Genomic DNA, 16,590 nt, shown 5'->3' on the forward strand with positions numbered 1-16,590 from the left:
TTAGCGTGTTCTTTGTGCAATTTCACCAGTTCAGGTCATTCACGAACAACTACGAATTGTACAGTCTACCCAAGTTCAAGCTCAAGCTAAAAATTTGAAAGAGAAATTAACAATGTTTGAAAACACAGACTATTCACTAATTTTCACTAATTCGTTCATTATAAACGTGCGTTCATTTCAAGTTCGTTCCACCTAAAAATCCATCAATGTCGTTGTCGCTTCTGCAACTCGGAAAACGAAGCTCAATGTCATCAACGCGGATGGTGGTGATGCTGGGTGGCCACCCATTCGTGAAAAACGGGAAGTGCGAGAAGAAGTCGGGAATTGCTTCACGAATTCGGGATTTTTTGCTCGGTTTTTTTGGCGTTCTAAAATGTTACTGTATGTGTTTTAGTGTCCTTTTAAGCTGCGTGAATCTGTGTTTTCAAAGCAATCCTGTTCTGATGAAGAAAGTAATTCAATGTTCCACGGATGGCCAAGCAGTAAATAGGAAAATGTTTAAAGATTTCACAAGCAAGGTTCAAGAAGTTACATCAAACCCGTTGTACGAAATTGTTAGCATTGGAAGCTGCGGACTTCATACGGTTCATAATTCTTCCAAGGAGGGACCGATTCGAATTTGGATTGTATATTCTGTTTAAAGACATTCCTTTGAGAATGACAGATTACACGATCGTCACTCAGACGGTTTGTCGGCGAGGCAAAGAGAATTGTTTTGTTTTTAAAGTAGAATAAGCTATCCAAACTTTAACACTCTACCGCCCAAGTTGTTTATTTATCTAAAAAAACCGACTCCACTTTTATCTCGAATTTCCGACTTTCAACATAAAATACTCCTAGCAGAGAGCTGCCAGCATAAAAACAATGTGTATTTGTGATAGATGAAAATATTCTAAAGACGGTCTAGTGGGGGTGAACATTGAAAATAATGTCTGAATAATTTGAAAAGAGAATCCGCGAAGCCCGTCTAAAGGCGGGCTTGGGCTGTAGAGGGTTAAACGGAGTTTTGCATCAGTTTTCCTGTCAAAGATATTCGAGATTGTCGCCATTGCTGTGGATGAAAGGATGCTGGGACCGAAGTTAACTTTTTGTATTACGCAGCATCGACAGTTAACCCTTCTTTGCATAATGGTGGAAATTTCCATCATAACATTGAATGCCCAAAAATTATATAAAAGAACAAATTCACTTTAAGTTGATCGTGTCTGCACCTTGACTTATTTCACCAAAAATTAAAAAAAATATGCAAAGAAGGGTTAAATCGTTTTTGCAGGATATCAGACAGAGGCACCGATGTTTCCTTCCATTTCGATGCAAAGAGAGAGGTGTGATAGCTCCACTCGACCACTGGTAATCTGTTTTAATAATTGTGAATTACACTTGATGTTCACCGAATTTTGTGTCTATTTTTTATTGAATTTCGATGGGGAATGATATCAAGTAACTTAACCTCTTTGAGGCGATCACTTCATCATCGGTCTTAAATTTCTTTCCAGCGAGCATTCTCTTCAGGTCTGCGAACAGAAAATTTTCGCTGGGGGCCAGATCTGAAGAATGCGGTGGATGCGGTAGCAATTCGAAGCCCAATTCATGCAATTTTGCCATCGTTTTCATTGGTTTGTGATTTTTCACGAATCACGAACCAATCGACCGATTGCTGTCAAATTTTGACACGTATTCATTGAAAGATGGTGCTTTGTGATTGTTAGAGCCGGGGCTCTGGCAACCCTATCCCAACCAATGCAATTTGAGCGTAGGCAGCATAAAACAGGGCTCGCGCTTAGGGGGCTCACGTATTGTTTAACTTGTTGTGGTCGTTTGTCTGCTGTCAGCCACCACAGCAAGTAACCATGCTAATCTTATATTTTACCCAACCAAGTATCAGCTTATGCTTTTCCTAAACGAAGCTTGATGTCTAATGAACCAGTTCACGAATCAATACGGTGCTTCAATGAGTAATAGTAATAGATAAATCAAACAAAATAGTCGCCCACACCAGACAACGCACAGTGCGTTGAATGCAAAGGAATGTGGAATAAAAATCATAACAGCAGAGTTAAGCCATTGTAACACTTTGTTATGATGGAAAAGATTGTTCATAAGTTTCAGTATAAGTATTTACATAAGTGTCTCATGTTATTTGAATAATCGCTTAAGTGTCTCAAGCGACAAAACCCTCGTTCATCTAAAGCGAATAGTTCTGATCATTTCGGATCACAGGAATCATTATTTGTGTAACTACTGGTTTAAATTGTTGATGTAGTTGTTTTTAAAGAGCAGCATTGTGGCATAAGTGTCTTATGTCATCTGAATAATCTCTTCAAAAAATCACACTTTTCACATTCAATAAACAAATTAAAAGTGAAAAGTGTGATCTTTTCGGATACACATTGCTGACATTCATTACAGATTGGTTGTATCAATGGCAAAACTGTCTCATATTCAACGGGTAATAAAAATAAAATTATATGTTGATTATACTTCATATGATTTAGTTTTGGAGACTATTTCGAAAGATTTCACACGAAGACGAATTATAAAATATAATTTTTATATAAAAACATCACATCAAAATACAGTGTTAAGTTAATACATATATATAGTTCACAAACAAATAAAACAAAGTTTACTTTTCATAATTTTGCATGTATTACTGCTTTTTCGGGGAAAAATAATTCCAACCAGCACGACACCCATGTCCAAATTTAATACGACCGCAAAGGGTTAATGTTTGGAGTCATATATGTTAATATTTGATTAAGTTGGATAGTTTCTTTTGGCAAGTGATGTTTGGATATCCATCCGGAAGCTTTCTTGGCGATTTGCAATTAAAATCACTGCTGGAGAATCGCGCGGCGCACTTCATTTCTAATCGTCAAGAAAGCTTCCGGATGGGTATCCAAACATCGCTTGCCAAAGGAAACTATCCAACGTAATCAAATATTAACATATATGACTCCAAACATTAAGGTGAAGGTGGAAGCTAGCCATTGTAGTAGTATAGGTAAACCATCGAGTAAAAATGGGGTAATAGTGTTTGTGAGAGAAGAGCAAAGCACACGTAAATAGATCAATTTACTTATCAGACTGTGTGGCGCTTCATTGACACGAGTATTTGAATACATTTGAAAAAAAATAACAATTCAATACTAAAGTTAAATGTATGAACGATATGTTCCGATGAACAATTGCAAATATAAATATATATAGAAGGTGCATTTGCATATGAAGCAAAATTCTGATTATACGCGAGCGTAACATGAGCAAATTTATAACACATGCGAATTGGGGGTCTTTTGGTATTAATTTGGTTCTCCCGCATAGTAACTCGATGTTGATAATTCCTTAATATTTTCCTTCGTTTTTTTTTTTATTAATTCGTTTATTTTTACAGGCTCAGTTACTTAAGTTTAAAGGAGCCGAATTCTTAAATATAATTTTAAAACTATATATATATAAACAATTTTCTTACATCTATGGTTAGTAAGGTGGAAAACCGATTACTCGCGGTGTACTCGAGTTTAGAAGGGTGACATATTTTTAGGAGAAGGATGTGATATAAGGAAATTGTAACAATGTTGATGAACACTCAATTCTTAAATCTATTCGTATATCTATAGTTTATTTACATTTCAACTTATTCTACTATTCATAGCAAGGGGACGAATTACCCGCAAAGGAAGGAAAGGAGGGTATAAGGATGTAGGGACAATCACACACAAAGATCTATAGCTTTAAGGAAAACATATATATGGGACATGTAATCAAGGTCTAACCAAGCCAACACATCTCTCACCGGCACATTGGGCTGTCTTCCTCGGGTCCGAAGGGAGTTTTCTAAATTCGATCTGGCGACCAGATACACCTCGCACGACCAAACAACGTGCTCGATGTCGTGATAACCTTGGCCACAAACGCAGAGATTGCTGCTGGCAAGATTGAAACGGAAGAGTAGTGCATCTAACGAACAGTGATTGGACATGAGTCGGGAGAAGGTGCGAATAAAGTCCCGACTCAAGTCCAGACTTTTGAACCACGGTTTGAGGCTAACCTTAGGGATAATCGAGTGAAACCACCGGCCCAATTCATCTTCATTCCACTTGCGTTGCCAGTTAGCGATGGTATTTTTGCGGACTAAAGAATAAAATTCATTGAAGGCAATTTGACGCTGATATATATCGCCTTCAATTGCACCTACCTTTGCCAATGAGTCAGCCCTCTCATTACCCGGAATTGAGCAATGTGAAGGGACCCAGACAAAGGTAATGACATAACAGCGTCTGGATAAAGCACTCAAAATTTGTCGTATTCTCTCAGGGAAGTACGGCGAGTGCTTTTCCGGCCTCACTGAACGGATCGCTTCGACAGAGCTAAGACTATCCGTTACAATGTAATAGTGTTCAACAGGTCGTGAGGCGACGCTGTCCAGCGCCCAGTATATCGCTGCCAATTCAGCAATATATACCGAGCAAGGATTCTGAAGACTGTGTGAGGTGCTAAAAAATTCGTTGAACACTCCAAATCCTGTGGACTCGTTTATAGTGGACCCATCAGTAAAGTACATATTATCACAATTGATACCCCCATACTTTTCATCGAAGATCGTTGGAGCGACCCTCGATCGTTGGTAATCTGAATATCCATGGATATCTTGCTTCATGGACAGATCAAATTGCACAGAGGAATTGATGTAGTCAGGGAAACAAACACGGTTGGGAATATACGAAGAAGGATCAACCTGCATGGAGATGAATTCATGATATGAACTCATGAATCCAGAATGAAAATTTAGCTCGATCAATTGCTCAAAATTTCCGATCACCAATGGGTTCATAACCTTACACCGGATGAGGAACCGAAGAGATAATAAATTGAAGCGATCTTTTAGTGGGAGTACGCCTGCCAAAACCTCGAGACTCATGGTATGCGTTGAGGGCATACATCCCAACGCAATACGGAGACAAAGATACTGAATTCGCTCGAGTTTAATGAGGTGTGTTTTGGCAGCTGATTGAAAACAGAAACTGCCATACTCCATCACTGAGAGAATAGTTGTTCGATACAACATAATAAGATCTTCGGGATGGGCTCCCCACCAGGTGCCGGTAATTGTACGGAGAAAGTTTATTCTTTGTTGACATTTTTTACTCAAATACCTAATATGGGCCCCCCAAGTACATTTGGAGTCGAACCAGACCCCAAGATACTTGAATGACATAGCATGAGTGATCGGTTTACCCAAAAGTTGAAGCTTTGGTTTTGCTGGTCTATGCTTCCTAGAAAAAACCACCATCTCTGTTTTCTCCGTGGATAATTCGATCCCTAGCCCAATGGCCCAGGTTGAAAAATTGTTCAAAGTATCTTGTAAGGGTCCTTGCAGGTCGGATTCGTTTGGTCCTACGAAAGACACCACTCCATCATCTGCAAGTTGTCTTAGGCTGCAATTTTGTGTAAGGCAATTGTCGATGTCGCTTACATAGAAGTTGTACAAAAGGGGGCTTAAACATGAGCCCTGGGGGAGGCCCATGTAAGAGACCCGACTTACTGCCGAATCTCCGTGAGAAAAGTTCAAATGTTTCAAAGCAAGTTATATAACATATTATTCAATAGAGGCGGCAGACCCCGAGAGTGTAATTTGTCTGACAAAACCTCTATTGAAACAGAATCAAAGGCCTCCTTTATGTTCAAGAATACTGAAGCCATTTGTTTTTTTTTCGGCGTAAGCCATTTGAATTTCTGAAGAAAGCAACGCAAGACAATCATTCGTCCCCTTGCCCCTGCGGAACCCATATTGTATATCTGAGAGTAGGCCATTCATTTCAACCCATCGATCAAGGCGAAACAAGATCATTTTCTCCAACAATTTCCGTATACAAGACAGCATTGCTATTGGGCGGTACGAATTGAAGTCGGACGCGGGTTTTCCGGGTTTTTGAATAGCTATAATTCGCACTTGTCTCCAATCATCTGGAACAATATTATGCTCCAGAAACCGATTGAACAAGTTCAACAAGCGATGTTTCGCCACATCATTGGTTGGCAAGTGATCACTACCGTTGGGATCCTGGATTACATTCCACTTGCAATCTAACGATAGTGAATTCGAGCAAAGCGAGAGGTCAAGAGCATTTGAGTTAGCAGGAGGTTTAGGCACACGTGTTGTTTCCCCAGTGTTCAAAACGGTCATATTGAAGTTGTTACAAAGGTCATATATCAACAATGAACGATTGTCGTCGTACTGTTCCCCCCAGGCAGTTCCGTGAGAGTTGAAGTCTCCCAAGATCAATCGTGGCTCAGGAAGGAGTGAGCACATGTCATCAAGTTGTTTGCGGCTAACCGCAGCTCTCGGAGGCCAATACAAGCTGACAATACAGAGGTCTTTGCCTCTGATGTTTGCATGACAAGCAACAGCTTCGATCCCTCCAATAGGTGGAAGGTCGATTCGAAAAAATGAGTGGCACTTATTGATCCCCAATAGTACCCCTCCGTATCTGTCATCGCGGTCCAAGCGTATAATATTAAAATCGTGGAAAGAGATATCATCTCGCGAAGAAAGCCAAGTTTCGGACAGAGCAAAAACATCACAATTGAAGTTATGAATTAAAAATTTGAATGTATCCAATTTAGGGATAAGACTACGACAATTCCACTGAAAAACAGTGATATCTCCGACCTCTCTATCTAAATTAGACATCAAGAGAGATAATCATTGCAAGGAGGGGCCATGTTTGCATCAATTGCTGTAAAATTGTCTTGATTACTGGAAGCATTGAGAAGACAAGGGTTCTGATGGAGTCGGTAACATTAAAACACTTGAAGATTTGATCCAAAAGGTCAGACAACTTTATAAATCCCGATTGGGAAGTTGAGCTGGACGGAAAAACAGGGACAGTTGGGGTTTTTGATGTCCCCTCGAGTGCTGGGTCGTTCGAAGGTGAACTATTCCCACGGAAGCCAGGAGGAACCTGATTTTGCTTGTCCACTGCACTCGATTTTTTAGACAAGCTAACTGGGGGTATCACCGGCGGGACTTTTTCTTGAACTTTGGGAGTGGTCACATTTTTGCGCCGGGGATTCCCTTTGAAAATAAACGGTGTGCCCCCGCTAGCTGTGTCCGCTTCCATTTCATCAACTGGCAACGTGGAAAAGGTATTGTGTGTTGAGATTGGTTGTTGTTGTTGGGCCAGTGGAGAGGCACCCTTTAAAATTTCCGCAAAAGTGCGCTTCGAGCGTTCGTTTAAAGAGCGCTTCTGTTTCTCCCAGCGACTCTTGTAAGTTTCACAAGCTGAGAGCGCGTGTGGGGATCCTCCGCAATATGGACACTTATGCTCAGTCGCACTGCAGGATTTCCCCTCATGTTGCTCTCCGCAAGGGGCACAGCGCTCCTTGTTGGCACAATAATCTGAAGTGTGACCAACTGACTTGCATTTGTTGCAAGTCATGGGCTTTGGCACGAAGAGTCGCACAGGTAGTCTCAATTTGTCCACCATAACGTAGTCAGGGAGGGCGGCACCAGCAAAGGTGACTCGAAACGAGTCGGACGGCGTAAATTTCGTTTGGTCCCCATCATGGGAGAGTTTCCCGAGTTGGCGACAGTCCAAGATCTTTACTTCCATTGAGGGAAGCTTCTTGAACTTGCCTTTTCCTTCTTTTTTTATTTGTTCGCTCGTCAGACCCGTTTCAGTGATCACCCCCTCAATTTCTACGTTATGGGAGGGTATAAATGTTCTATATTCGAGAGTGAAGTGTTGGTCAGCAACAATCTCGTTTGCGTGTTTCCGTTCATTCACGACAACCCGCAATTTGTTCGGTCTAACCCTGCGAATTTCAGATACAGAAGAGTATCTGGCCAGATCTTTCATGATCTGAATCACGTTAAGGCTTTTTCCTTTTGGTTTTGGCCGGAGGAAAACAACCCACGGGCCAGTTCCAGGTGCATCTTCTGGATAAACTCTGACACGTGGAGCGGAGACAACAGAGGGAGAAGACGAGGACGAGGACGAGGATTGGGTTGGATCGGAAACATCAGAAGGGGGAAGCGAAATCGATGATGGGAGAGGGGGAGTGGAAGTAACAGTGGGTTCAGAAGGGAGGCTTGCTATTTTCTTAGAGGGGGGCTTGGAAGGATGAGCAGATTCGTCCCCAGAAGATCTCCATCTCTGGAGATTCTCCACTATTCTCCATTTTACAAAAAATTGTGTCTTATTTTTAATCTATTATTGATTTTAACAATAATCTCAAAAAAAAAATAACAAAACAAACAAAAAAAAATATGATGATAATATTAAGCAATGAACATATGAGTTGAATAATAATATTAATATTAAATATGTGTACCTTAATATAAAAGTTGTTCCGATACTGCGCTCTACTGCCCTAACCAGGGAGAGACAGAGGCTACGCGCTATGGATCAACACAATAGCGCAAGAATAGCTCACACGGTCACGTGATGTTAATTCCCGTTAACGACAGCCACACGATGGCGATCCCGTTATGCCGATGTTCAACAGCCGCCAAGGGCTGCAAGCTGCAAGAGCGCTGCTTCCTTTGTTCCACTTCACAAAAGGTCAATTCGAAAGCGGACAGCAATGACCTTCACTCGTACACTATACCAATAGCACAATAGTAAAAGTGGCAACGCACAATACCGACACTGAACTTTACTCGTCAAGAGTTGGATAGCGAATGATTTTCCTTCGTTGATCGTATTGTTTTCACATATTCACGTTGGAGAGCCTTAATTTTGATTGAATGTAATACTTTTCCGTTTACTGTTTTTGAGAGCATAGGCAGCCGTGGCAGTGTTCCGAGCTCTGCGATACAATTTTCTTACCCAATGTTGAAGTTGCTAAAACATACATTATAGACCCATTAAACGTAAAAATAATAATTGTATTGATATCAACACAATTTCATTCTATTGATTTTCATGACATGAAACGCTATGACTCACAAATAACATTTTATTGAGTGGTTTTTATAGCTGTTTCGATGATGTTGTCTGGCATCAGTGTCGAAAAAATAACGATGCTTTCACCAATACAAACAAAACCATTGCCGAAGATTGAAAAACGAAAATTTAACTTTCAGAGCACTTGCTAGAGTTTTCCGACGTTTTTCACTATACAGTGCGACAGCAGATGAAAATTCAACATCTTGTAAGTAATCGATTAGAATTTGGTTGATATTACTTGATGGGAAGTGTGCGAAAACGATCATTTTCTTCACACTGTTTCGCAAAATTATTGATTTTCGGGCGAGAGGTGAGGGAGGGAGATGAATGAAATGAGCGCCATTGTGGCAGCCATTTGTGGCTAGCTTCCACCTTCACCTTAAACAATACGTGAGTCCCCTAAGCGCGAGCCCTGTTTTATGCTGCCTACGCTCAATTTGCATTGGGTGGGATAGGGTTGTCAGAGCCCCGGTATTACCATCTGTTTATATGAGTCATTAAAGCCCAACGTAAGGAATTGACGAATTTACGTTAGAATTGCAACCAGATGGCGCAGCGAGTAAAATGATGATGTTTTGTTTTTTTAGGTATGGAATTGTTTTGATTTGTTTTGAAAATTCTGAAATTTTCTGCGAAATCACGGATTCATGCATTGTTTCTACGCTGAAAAGGTTAGAAAATCATCATTTTACATTGTTTCATTCATAACATATGACGAATGATTCGATACAAGTATTATAATTTACATTTTTTCATTAGGTAAATGATGCTGCGGTGAAAGTGATGATGGTTTTAAATTTTACTATGTGAGTTCATGGAAGATTTGTAATTCTTTCCATAAATTACAATGTTATAATCATAAACGATTATTTGACTGCGATGGGTTTGGAAGAAATTTAATTCTGCGCAATTTTATATATAACATGTTATTTTCTTACCTCTTCCAGTGATGAAAACTGTATAAATATTGACAATGGTTGAATCAAAGAAGGAAATTCGAGAGCACAATCTAAAACAAGTAGAAAAATGCATGGTTCCTGCATGTGAGAACTACGTGGTTTGTTTTTGAGTTTTAAAATAAAATAACGTGATTTGTTTTTGAGTTTTAGGTAACATTAGCATTATTTTCTTAGTTCAAAAACAAAATCCAGATGTCTCACCGATCGTTTACGTTTTGCGTTAGATCGCCAATAGTACGCACGTTTTTTCAATCGGTCCCCAAAAGTGTGAAATTCTCGAATATATTTTGAGATTTTTTTCCATTAAAATGTGTGGCGCAGATTACGTGTACAATCGGTTTAGCGTATCAACTGTTTCTTAGTGGGAAAGAATAGTTTTATTTCAATTCCCGTCGAATGGGATTTTCGTTGAAGAAAATCGCCATTTTAGCTGCATCCGGTTCGAAGAAAAGGATCTTGAATCGCGTAACCCGAAGTTACCAGATAAACCCCGTCTACTTGTCGAAGTAAGTCCCCCGTCCCCATCAGTGATAGTCAAGTAGATTTTTCACTAGAGGTGCCATCTAGACGTCAACCTTATGAACTTTTCAGCCGAACTGTTATACCTATTCCTTCCATTCAAGTGACCCTTTCCAGGTCAAGTGACCCTTTATGAAATTACAATTTTTGACACGCGAAATAGCATTGTAGCTTGGAATGGTTACTGTTAGCTCGCTTGGATAATCAGCAATACAATTAATTCTAATCGTTCACTATTCATTCACAAAAATATATAAAGCAATAGCAAAAATATGTAAAGCAATGGTTTTGTATCACAACCACGCATACAATACTTTCTGATATCATATGAATGTTTATATGGATCAAATGACCCGTTGCGGTAGTTGGAGCAGATTACATATATTTCTCGGTGAAAAAAAAATAACAGGAGAGGAGTAAACACTGAAAAATACATTCGATGTATGTTTTAAGACAAGTAGTGTAGGCAAATGATGTTGTGACAATGTAATTTGCAAGAAAAGTTTTGAAAATTTTGAAGTATTGTGTATGATTGGAGAAATTTGGCTCTAGCGATCTGAAGTGTCACTTCATTCCGAAAAAGGAGTCTCTTGCCCCAAATCGTTTGAGTATCCCTGCTCTACACCATATCAAACATCTCATATTCTCCGCTATCAAATTCAGAGTCAATGGCATCAGTTGTAAGCAATCTGCAGAAAAAAAAATGGGATTGAAAGAGAAGAACATGGTGTTGAGGTAAGTTAGACCATTTCCACTAATTTCATACTCACAACTGAATGGATTTCCGAGCGAGCACCGTTTTCTAAACAGATTTGTGTGACTTCAACAGCCTGTTTTCAAAGCAATTTTGAAGCTATTAGCAAGTTTCCTGGTCAATAATTGAAAATCATATAACTCTTGTCCTTCGGATGAAGTGATTATCTTTCGAATGAAGATTATCTAATCGAAAACGACCAGAATTGGTCAACCGAAAAGGTGGTGTCTTCTATCATGACAACGTTAAACCACACACATCTTTTATGACGCGCCAAAATTGAGGGAACCTGGTTATGCATCCACCGTACAGTCCTGACTTTGCCCTGTATCAATCTCCGCAGAACTATCTGTCCGACATAACAGTCGTTGAAAATCATTTGGAAAGGATTTTCGCTGATGAACCCCACAGACGTGGAACGAATGAAATTATGAAGTTACGCGAAAAATGAGGGGAGGTTACAAATAATAATGATTGAGCTGCTCCCTTGCTGCCCTTGATGACGATTAAAATTGTTTTTCAATAAAGAAAAATATCGTTCAAGGCTTAAAAGATGGGTTTTTGGATGATTTTCAATGAAGGAACCTTCGATTGTATACACGACCTTTGGTTTAGTAATGGGACACGCGACAGATTTAGCTGCGCAGACTCCCAAAAACGTTTCAGTCAAGTGTCTTAATTGTCAGAGACAGCAATAAATTCTAGAAACACTGATAGAATCGAATCAACCATGAAAAAACAACCAACACTCACCGTCCAATGATGCTGCGTATCTTACTGTCGCTGTGATGTGAGATCGCCTCCAGATCTTCGGAGGTCTCCTTCAGTTCAGATTCTTCCAGCTTCTGGCGCAGCTCGTCCACCGAAGCCTGAAGTCGTTGGATTTCTCGTTCGCACTGTTCGACCGATTTGCTCGTGCTGGTTCGATGATGGCGCCGCTTGCTCTCACTACCCACAACACCACCACCACCACCAATAGCGATCGCAAGATGGTTACCGTGGCTGTTGAGTCCAACCGACGACATCACCGGGTGTCGCTTGGGTGCACTTTCCGTATCGGTCGAGCTGTCGGACAATGTTCGTCCCGAATCGATGCTCATTCGTCGCTGGTACCGGCTGTTCGCTCCGTTCGTGCTGCTATGATGGTGATCACGGGTTCCGTTGCCACTGGTGGTGTAGCTGCTGATGGGTTGGATGTCGAGTGGTTCCTCCCGCTTATACTGAAAAAAGGGAAATTATTAGAAACATTGCAAGATCAACAACGATGCCACGAGTCTCACCTGCATCAACGGATTGGTCCTTGGCATCCGACTGCTTCCCAGCCTTCGACTGTGCAGTCCCCCGAACGAATCGAACGCATTCCCATTGCTCGCATTCAGCGAATCCAGCTCTCGATAGTTATCGTTGTTGCTTAGCCGTTCATCACTACTCGAGGTGTGCAAATTACCTCCGCTTCCGATCGTGCTGAGATGACTTTTGTAAACGTTCCTTCCAGCGATGGGTCCACCATTGGATCCTCCCCCATTGCTCCCAATAATCAGATTATTATTGTACGCGTTGAGTGCATTCCCGTTACTGGTGGTGTTCGTGTTGTGGTGATAGAGGGGATTTTTGTACGACAACGGAGCGTAATGGGAGCCTTCTTGTTCATTATTGTTGGCACCGTTGAGACTGGTCATGTTTTCGTTGTTCCCCGAAATATAGCGCTGACTTATGTATCCATATTTTCCACTGCTAACCTTCCTCGGGGGTGGAACCTTGTTGGCCACGTATTCGATCTGCTGCTGGCCCAGTTCCACCGGACTAGAACTCTGGGACTGAGTGGTGATGCTTTGGTATCCGGAGCTGCAGATGTTGGAGAACTGTCCGATGGAAATGTTGCTACCCTTGCTGACCAGTTGCTCTTTGCCCTTCTGGTTCTCGATGTTCTGCTCATCGGCGTAATTCAGCAGATCTTCAAGATCCTCCAAACTCATTGGCATATTGGAAGGGTTAGTGGTTGCGGAGGGAGTGGGCGTAGAAGTGGTGACCATTTCGCTGTGTGGGATTCCGAGGCTGGGAGGATTCTTGCCAATATCCGAGAGTAGACTCAGCTGTGAGCCGTTGAGATTGCGACTTCGGCTTCCGGTGATATGCGTTGAGGATTTCAAATGTGGCGTCGGACTTTTCCTGTTGAACGGATTGCTCGGATCGAACCCAATCTGGATTAGGTTGTTGCCATTGCTGTGGTCCTGCATTTCCTCGTTCAAATTGCTGCTGTTAACCGTAACGGCATTATTTCGAGGCAGGGTACTTGCGCGTATTCCTCCGCAGCTCAGAACCGGACTTTTCTCCTTCTCACTCTTCAAACTGCCCATATTGCTCGAGTTGTTGAAGTATGGTGCGACTGTTCCGTAGGTGCGCATACTACCGATCTGATATTGGTACTTGTTTTCGCTAGCGCTGTTTGTACTTGAAATGTTGTGATGTTGAACGGCCGGATTGACCACGTACAGATTCGAGGCCGAATTAATACTGGATGTGGAGTGTGAATGTTGCAGAGAGTTTGTGCTCTGGTTCTGGCTCAGCAACGGTCGAACCGTGGGGTCATTGTAGCGGAATATATTTTTCTCCAGCGAGGTCGGAGTAAGCACTCCCCGGATGATTCCCCGTTCGGCAGTTTTCATTGGTGCAGCTGGCAGACTTTGGTTCTCTTGGTTGGGATGAGGCTGGGGTTGAGGCATCTGTTGGGTGGTGGTGATAAAGTTGTTGGTCTCCTTGGCGATCGTTATCGACTCCAGTATGGTCGGAAGCGGATGAAGATCAATCTGCTTTGAGGCGGGCAATTTTTGGATGCTTTCTGCAAGCAATGTGTGCAGAATTGAAAGCTGTTTCCCTTGATCGATATATCCAGCCCAATCGAGAATACTTTCCTGCATCGACTGCTCCGAGCGTGTCGAGATATCGTGCAGGAATTGCTTCATCCGAGGTGCTTCCTGTTCGAGAAAATCATTCAGAAACTCCATGAAGTTCTCCTTGCCCTGGAAACGTGTGAAGTTGGCCAAAGTTTGGAGAGTCTTCGCTACCAGAGTGAGATTGCGAGTTGCTCGGGTCGACGGAAGCTCGTTTGTGATGTTGAAAAGGCTGGGAGAAAGTATAGCCGGACAGAGGAAACGCAAGAAGATCGAAGCGCTGATCAGATTATCGGCCATATCCTCACGATCGAGCGTTTGGAGCCGCTCGCGGAATGTCGAAAAACAATCTCTCAGCTGGGTTGGGAAATTCTTACTGCTCTCGGCAATGCTATTCCAGGCCGTTTTCACCGCATTCCGCAGTGCCTGCTGCTGACGCGAGAGCGATCCATTAGCTTTTAATGGGTCTACCTCACAGTCGCGGTCAGAGGATATTATTTCCGATATTGGAGTGGATAGCGTGTCTTGAAGATACTGCTCTCCAGTCAGTTTCAGAAAAGCTTCCATACTCTTTGTGGCGAGTGAATTCCCACGAAAAGTTAGCCGTTGATCTCCAACGCGAAGCAGGTCCAAAGCTACCACATCCGTTAGAAACGCAGCGGCCATTCCTTGTGCGTGCATCAAAAGTACCAGAGCTTGGCCAATATCTTCCTTAGCTTTCACTCCGATAACTGGCTCCAAAATTTCACAAACCTTCCGATAGTTTTCCTTCAGATAATCCAAGAATTCCTGGTAAACGTTTATCGGTAGAATGTCTATGCACTGGAAGCGACACTTTATTCTCAGCGTTGGAATTGGTTCTTTGGAAGAGTTTTTACTGATACTGTCGTGTTTCTCGGCAATAATTGGGTACCAGTCCTCGGAGAATGTCCTCGATGTGACCTCGTGGATCGGAATTTTGACCGACCCGACGAGTGCATGTTTGTCCCTTTTCTTCTTCTTTTCTCCCTCCCTGTAAACATTCACCGTAATCACGTTGATATCGGGAACATCGGGAAAATCGAAGTACTCGCCCCAAAACAGCAGCTCCGTTCGTAGCTTCACGGACGTCCGACCGTACAGCGTCTTGTCCAGGTTTATTTCACAGAAATATTTCTTCTTCGGTGGTAGTGCTTTGGCTTCATATATCCACATCTTAAGCGAATTGTCCGTTCGCCGGGTATTTTCAGCGTTCGGTGCAATCGACTTTCGCAGACTGTAAATCCACAGATCCCGCTCCTGCCGGGATCCGCAGCTGTAGTACCGTTCGCCTCGGGGTCCTCCGCGCACCTGAAAGCAGTGCCGTCGACCGAGCACCGAAGCGTGCACCGGTACCACTCCGATCGCCCCGATGCAGGACAGATCAATGGTAGACATCACAGCGTGGTTCGAGAGTAGGCTCTCGTGCGATCGGGATCCACGCAGACCACCCTGGCCACGCTTGGAGCGCTCCAGCTTGGTGACGGACTTTGTGCGCTTCAGCGGGTTCGATCGGAAGGAACTGCAAACCAAAGGGAAAGGTTTTATTAGTAATGTTGATCAATATATGGTCCATATTCAGTCAAACCGGACTAAGTAACAACGTAAGAAAAAAATAGGTAATAGTAGCAAACAATCAAGAAATTTTCAACCAACCTTCTGCGTTTATCAGATCACACTTATATTGCAATCAGCCAGGTTATGGCATAATTTATTTTGACTGATCAGCAAAAAATGATAAAGGTATGCAGTCAGAGTGGAGCAAGATCATACGACCATAGCGACAAGAGACTAGAGGGAAGCCACGTTTTTCTGACAACCGGAAAATGGAAATTTCAAATGAAATGTTCGATTTCTCCGCATCAGACGATTCTGCCCTTTGTCCTTAATGAACACGGAAAAGAAACTCATATTGAAACACAATTTAGGGTAGGTGTACTAATTATGAAAAGAATATTTTAGTTCTATTTTAGTTCAAAAGTATACTTTTTCTAGCAGAAAATGTCACCTCCATGTAGCCATTATGGTAATAGTCGATGTCACATGTAAAAAGTGTTGATAGGATTCAAATAATACTTCAAAAATAATTTTTAAATAAAACTATGCCTCTAAATGATATTCCTAATATGCAATACTCTGTCGTTAATCCTACACTCGATAAAAAAAATAAAGGTATAGAGCGCGAAGTCGAAATTTTTGAGTGATTTGAGAAATGCTGTAACTTCATGAAAAACCAACGCATGAAGATGAGATATACATTATTTTAAAGCTTCAAATTTGAGCTGTAACACTTGAATGTTTTTATCTTGTTGTGTGTAGGTTAGGGTGCCAATGAAAATTGTTGATTACACCCTTGGGTAATTTTCGACTTTCAAAAAGTTTTACCGCTTTGCGCGACTCTTCCTTAAGTCCGATTGAGCTGAACTATTGCATAGGGTGTTTTTCCGAGGTGGTGAACATTTTGTATGGGGTACCTTTTTGAAATTTTAAAGTCG

General features: G+C 41.8%; 1 protein-coding gene across 10 annotated transcripts in view; it reads right to left on the reverse strand.

The window, feature by feature from the left end:
- Nucleotides 1-16,590, reverse strand: part of LOC129764826 (ras GTPase-activating protein raskol) — a 355,896-nt gene that overhangs the window by 3,221 nt on the left and 336,085 nt on the right. For all 10 annotated transcript variants that reach the window (XM_055764332.1, XM_055764333.1, XM_055764331.1 and 7 more), the window contains 2 exons: nucleotides 12,467-15,617; nucleotides 11,940-12,406 (listed from right to left, as the gene is read on the reverse strand). In XM_055764332.1, coding sequence (XP_055620307.1) covers nucleotides 11,940-12,406; nucleotides 12,467-15,617 — 3,618 coding nt within the window. The remainder of the gene's footprint in view (nucleotides 1-11,939; nucleotides 12,407-12,466; nucleotides 15,618-16,590) is intronic.

This window comes from Toxorhynchites rutilus, chromosome 2 (assembly GCF_029784135.1).
Source record: "Toxorhynchites rutilus septentrionalis strain SRP chromosome 2, ASM2978413v1, whole genome shotgun sequence".
NCBI lineage: Eukaryota > Metazoa > Arthropoda > Insecta > Diptera > Culicidae > Toxorhynchites > Toxorhynchites rutilus.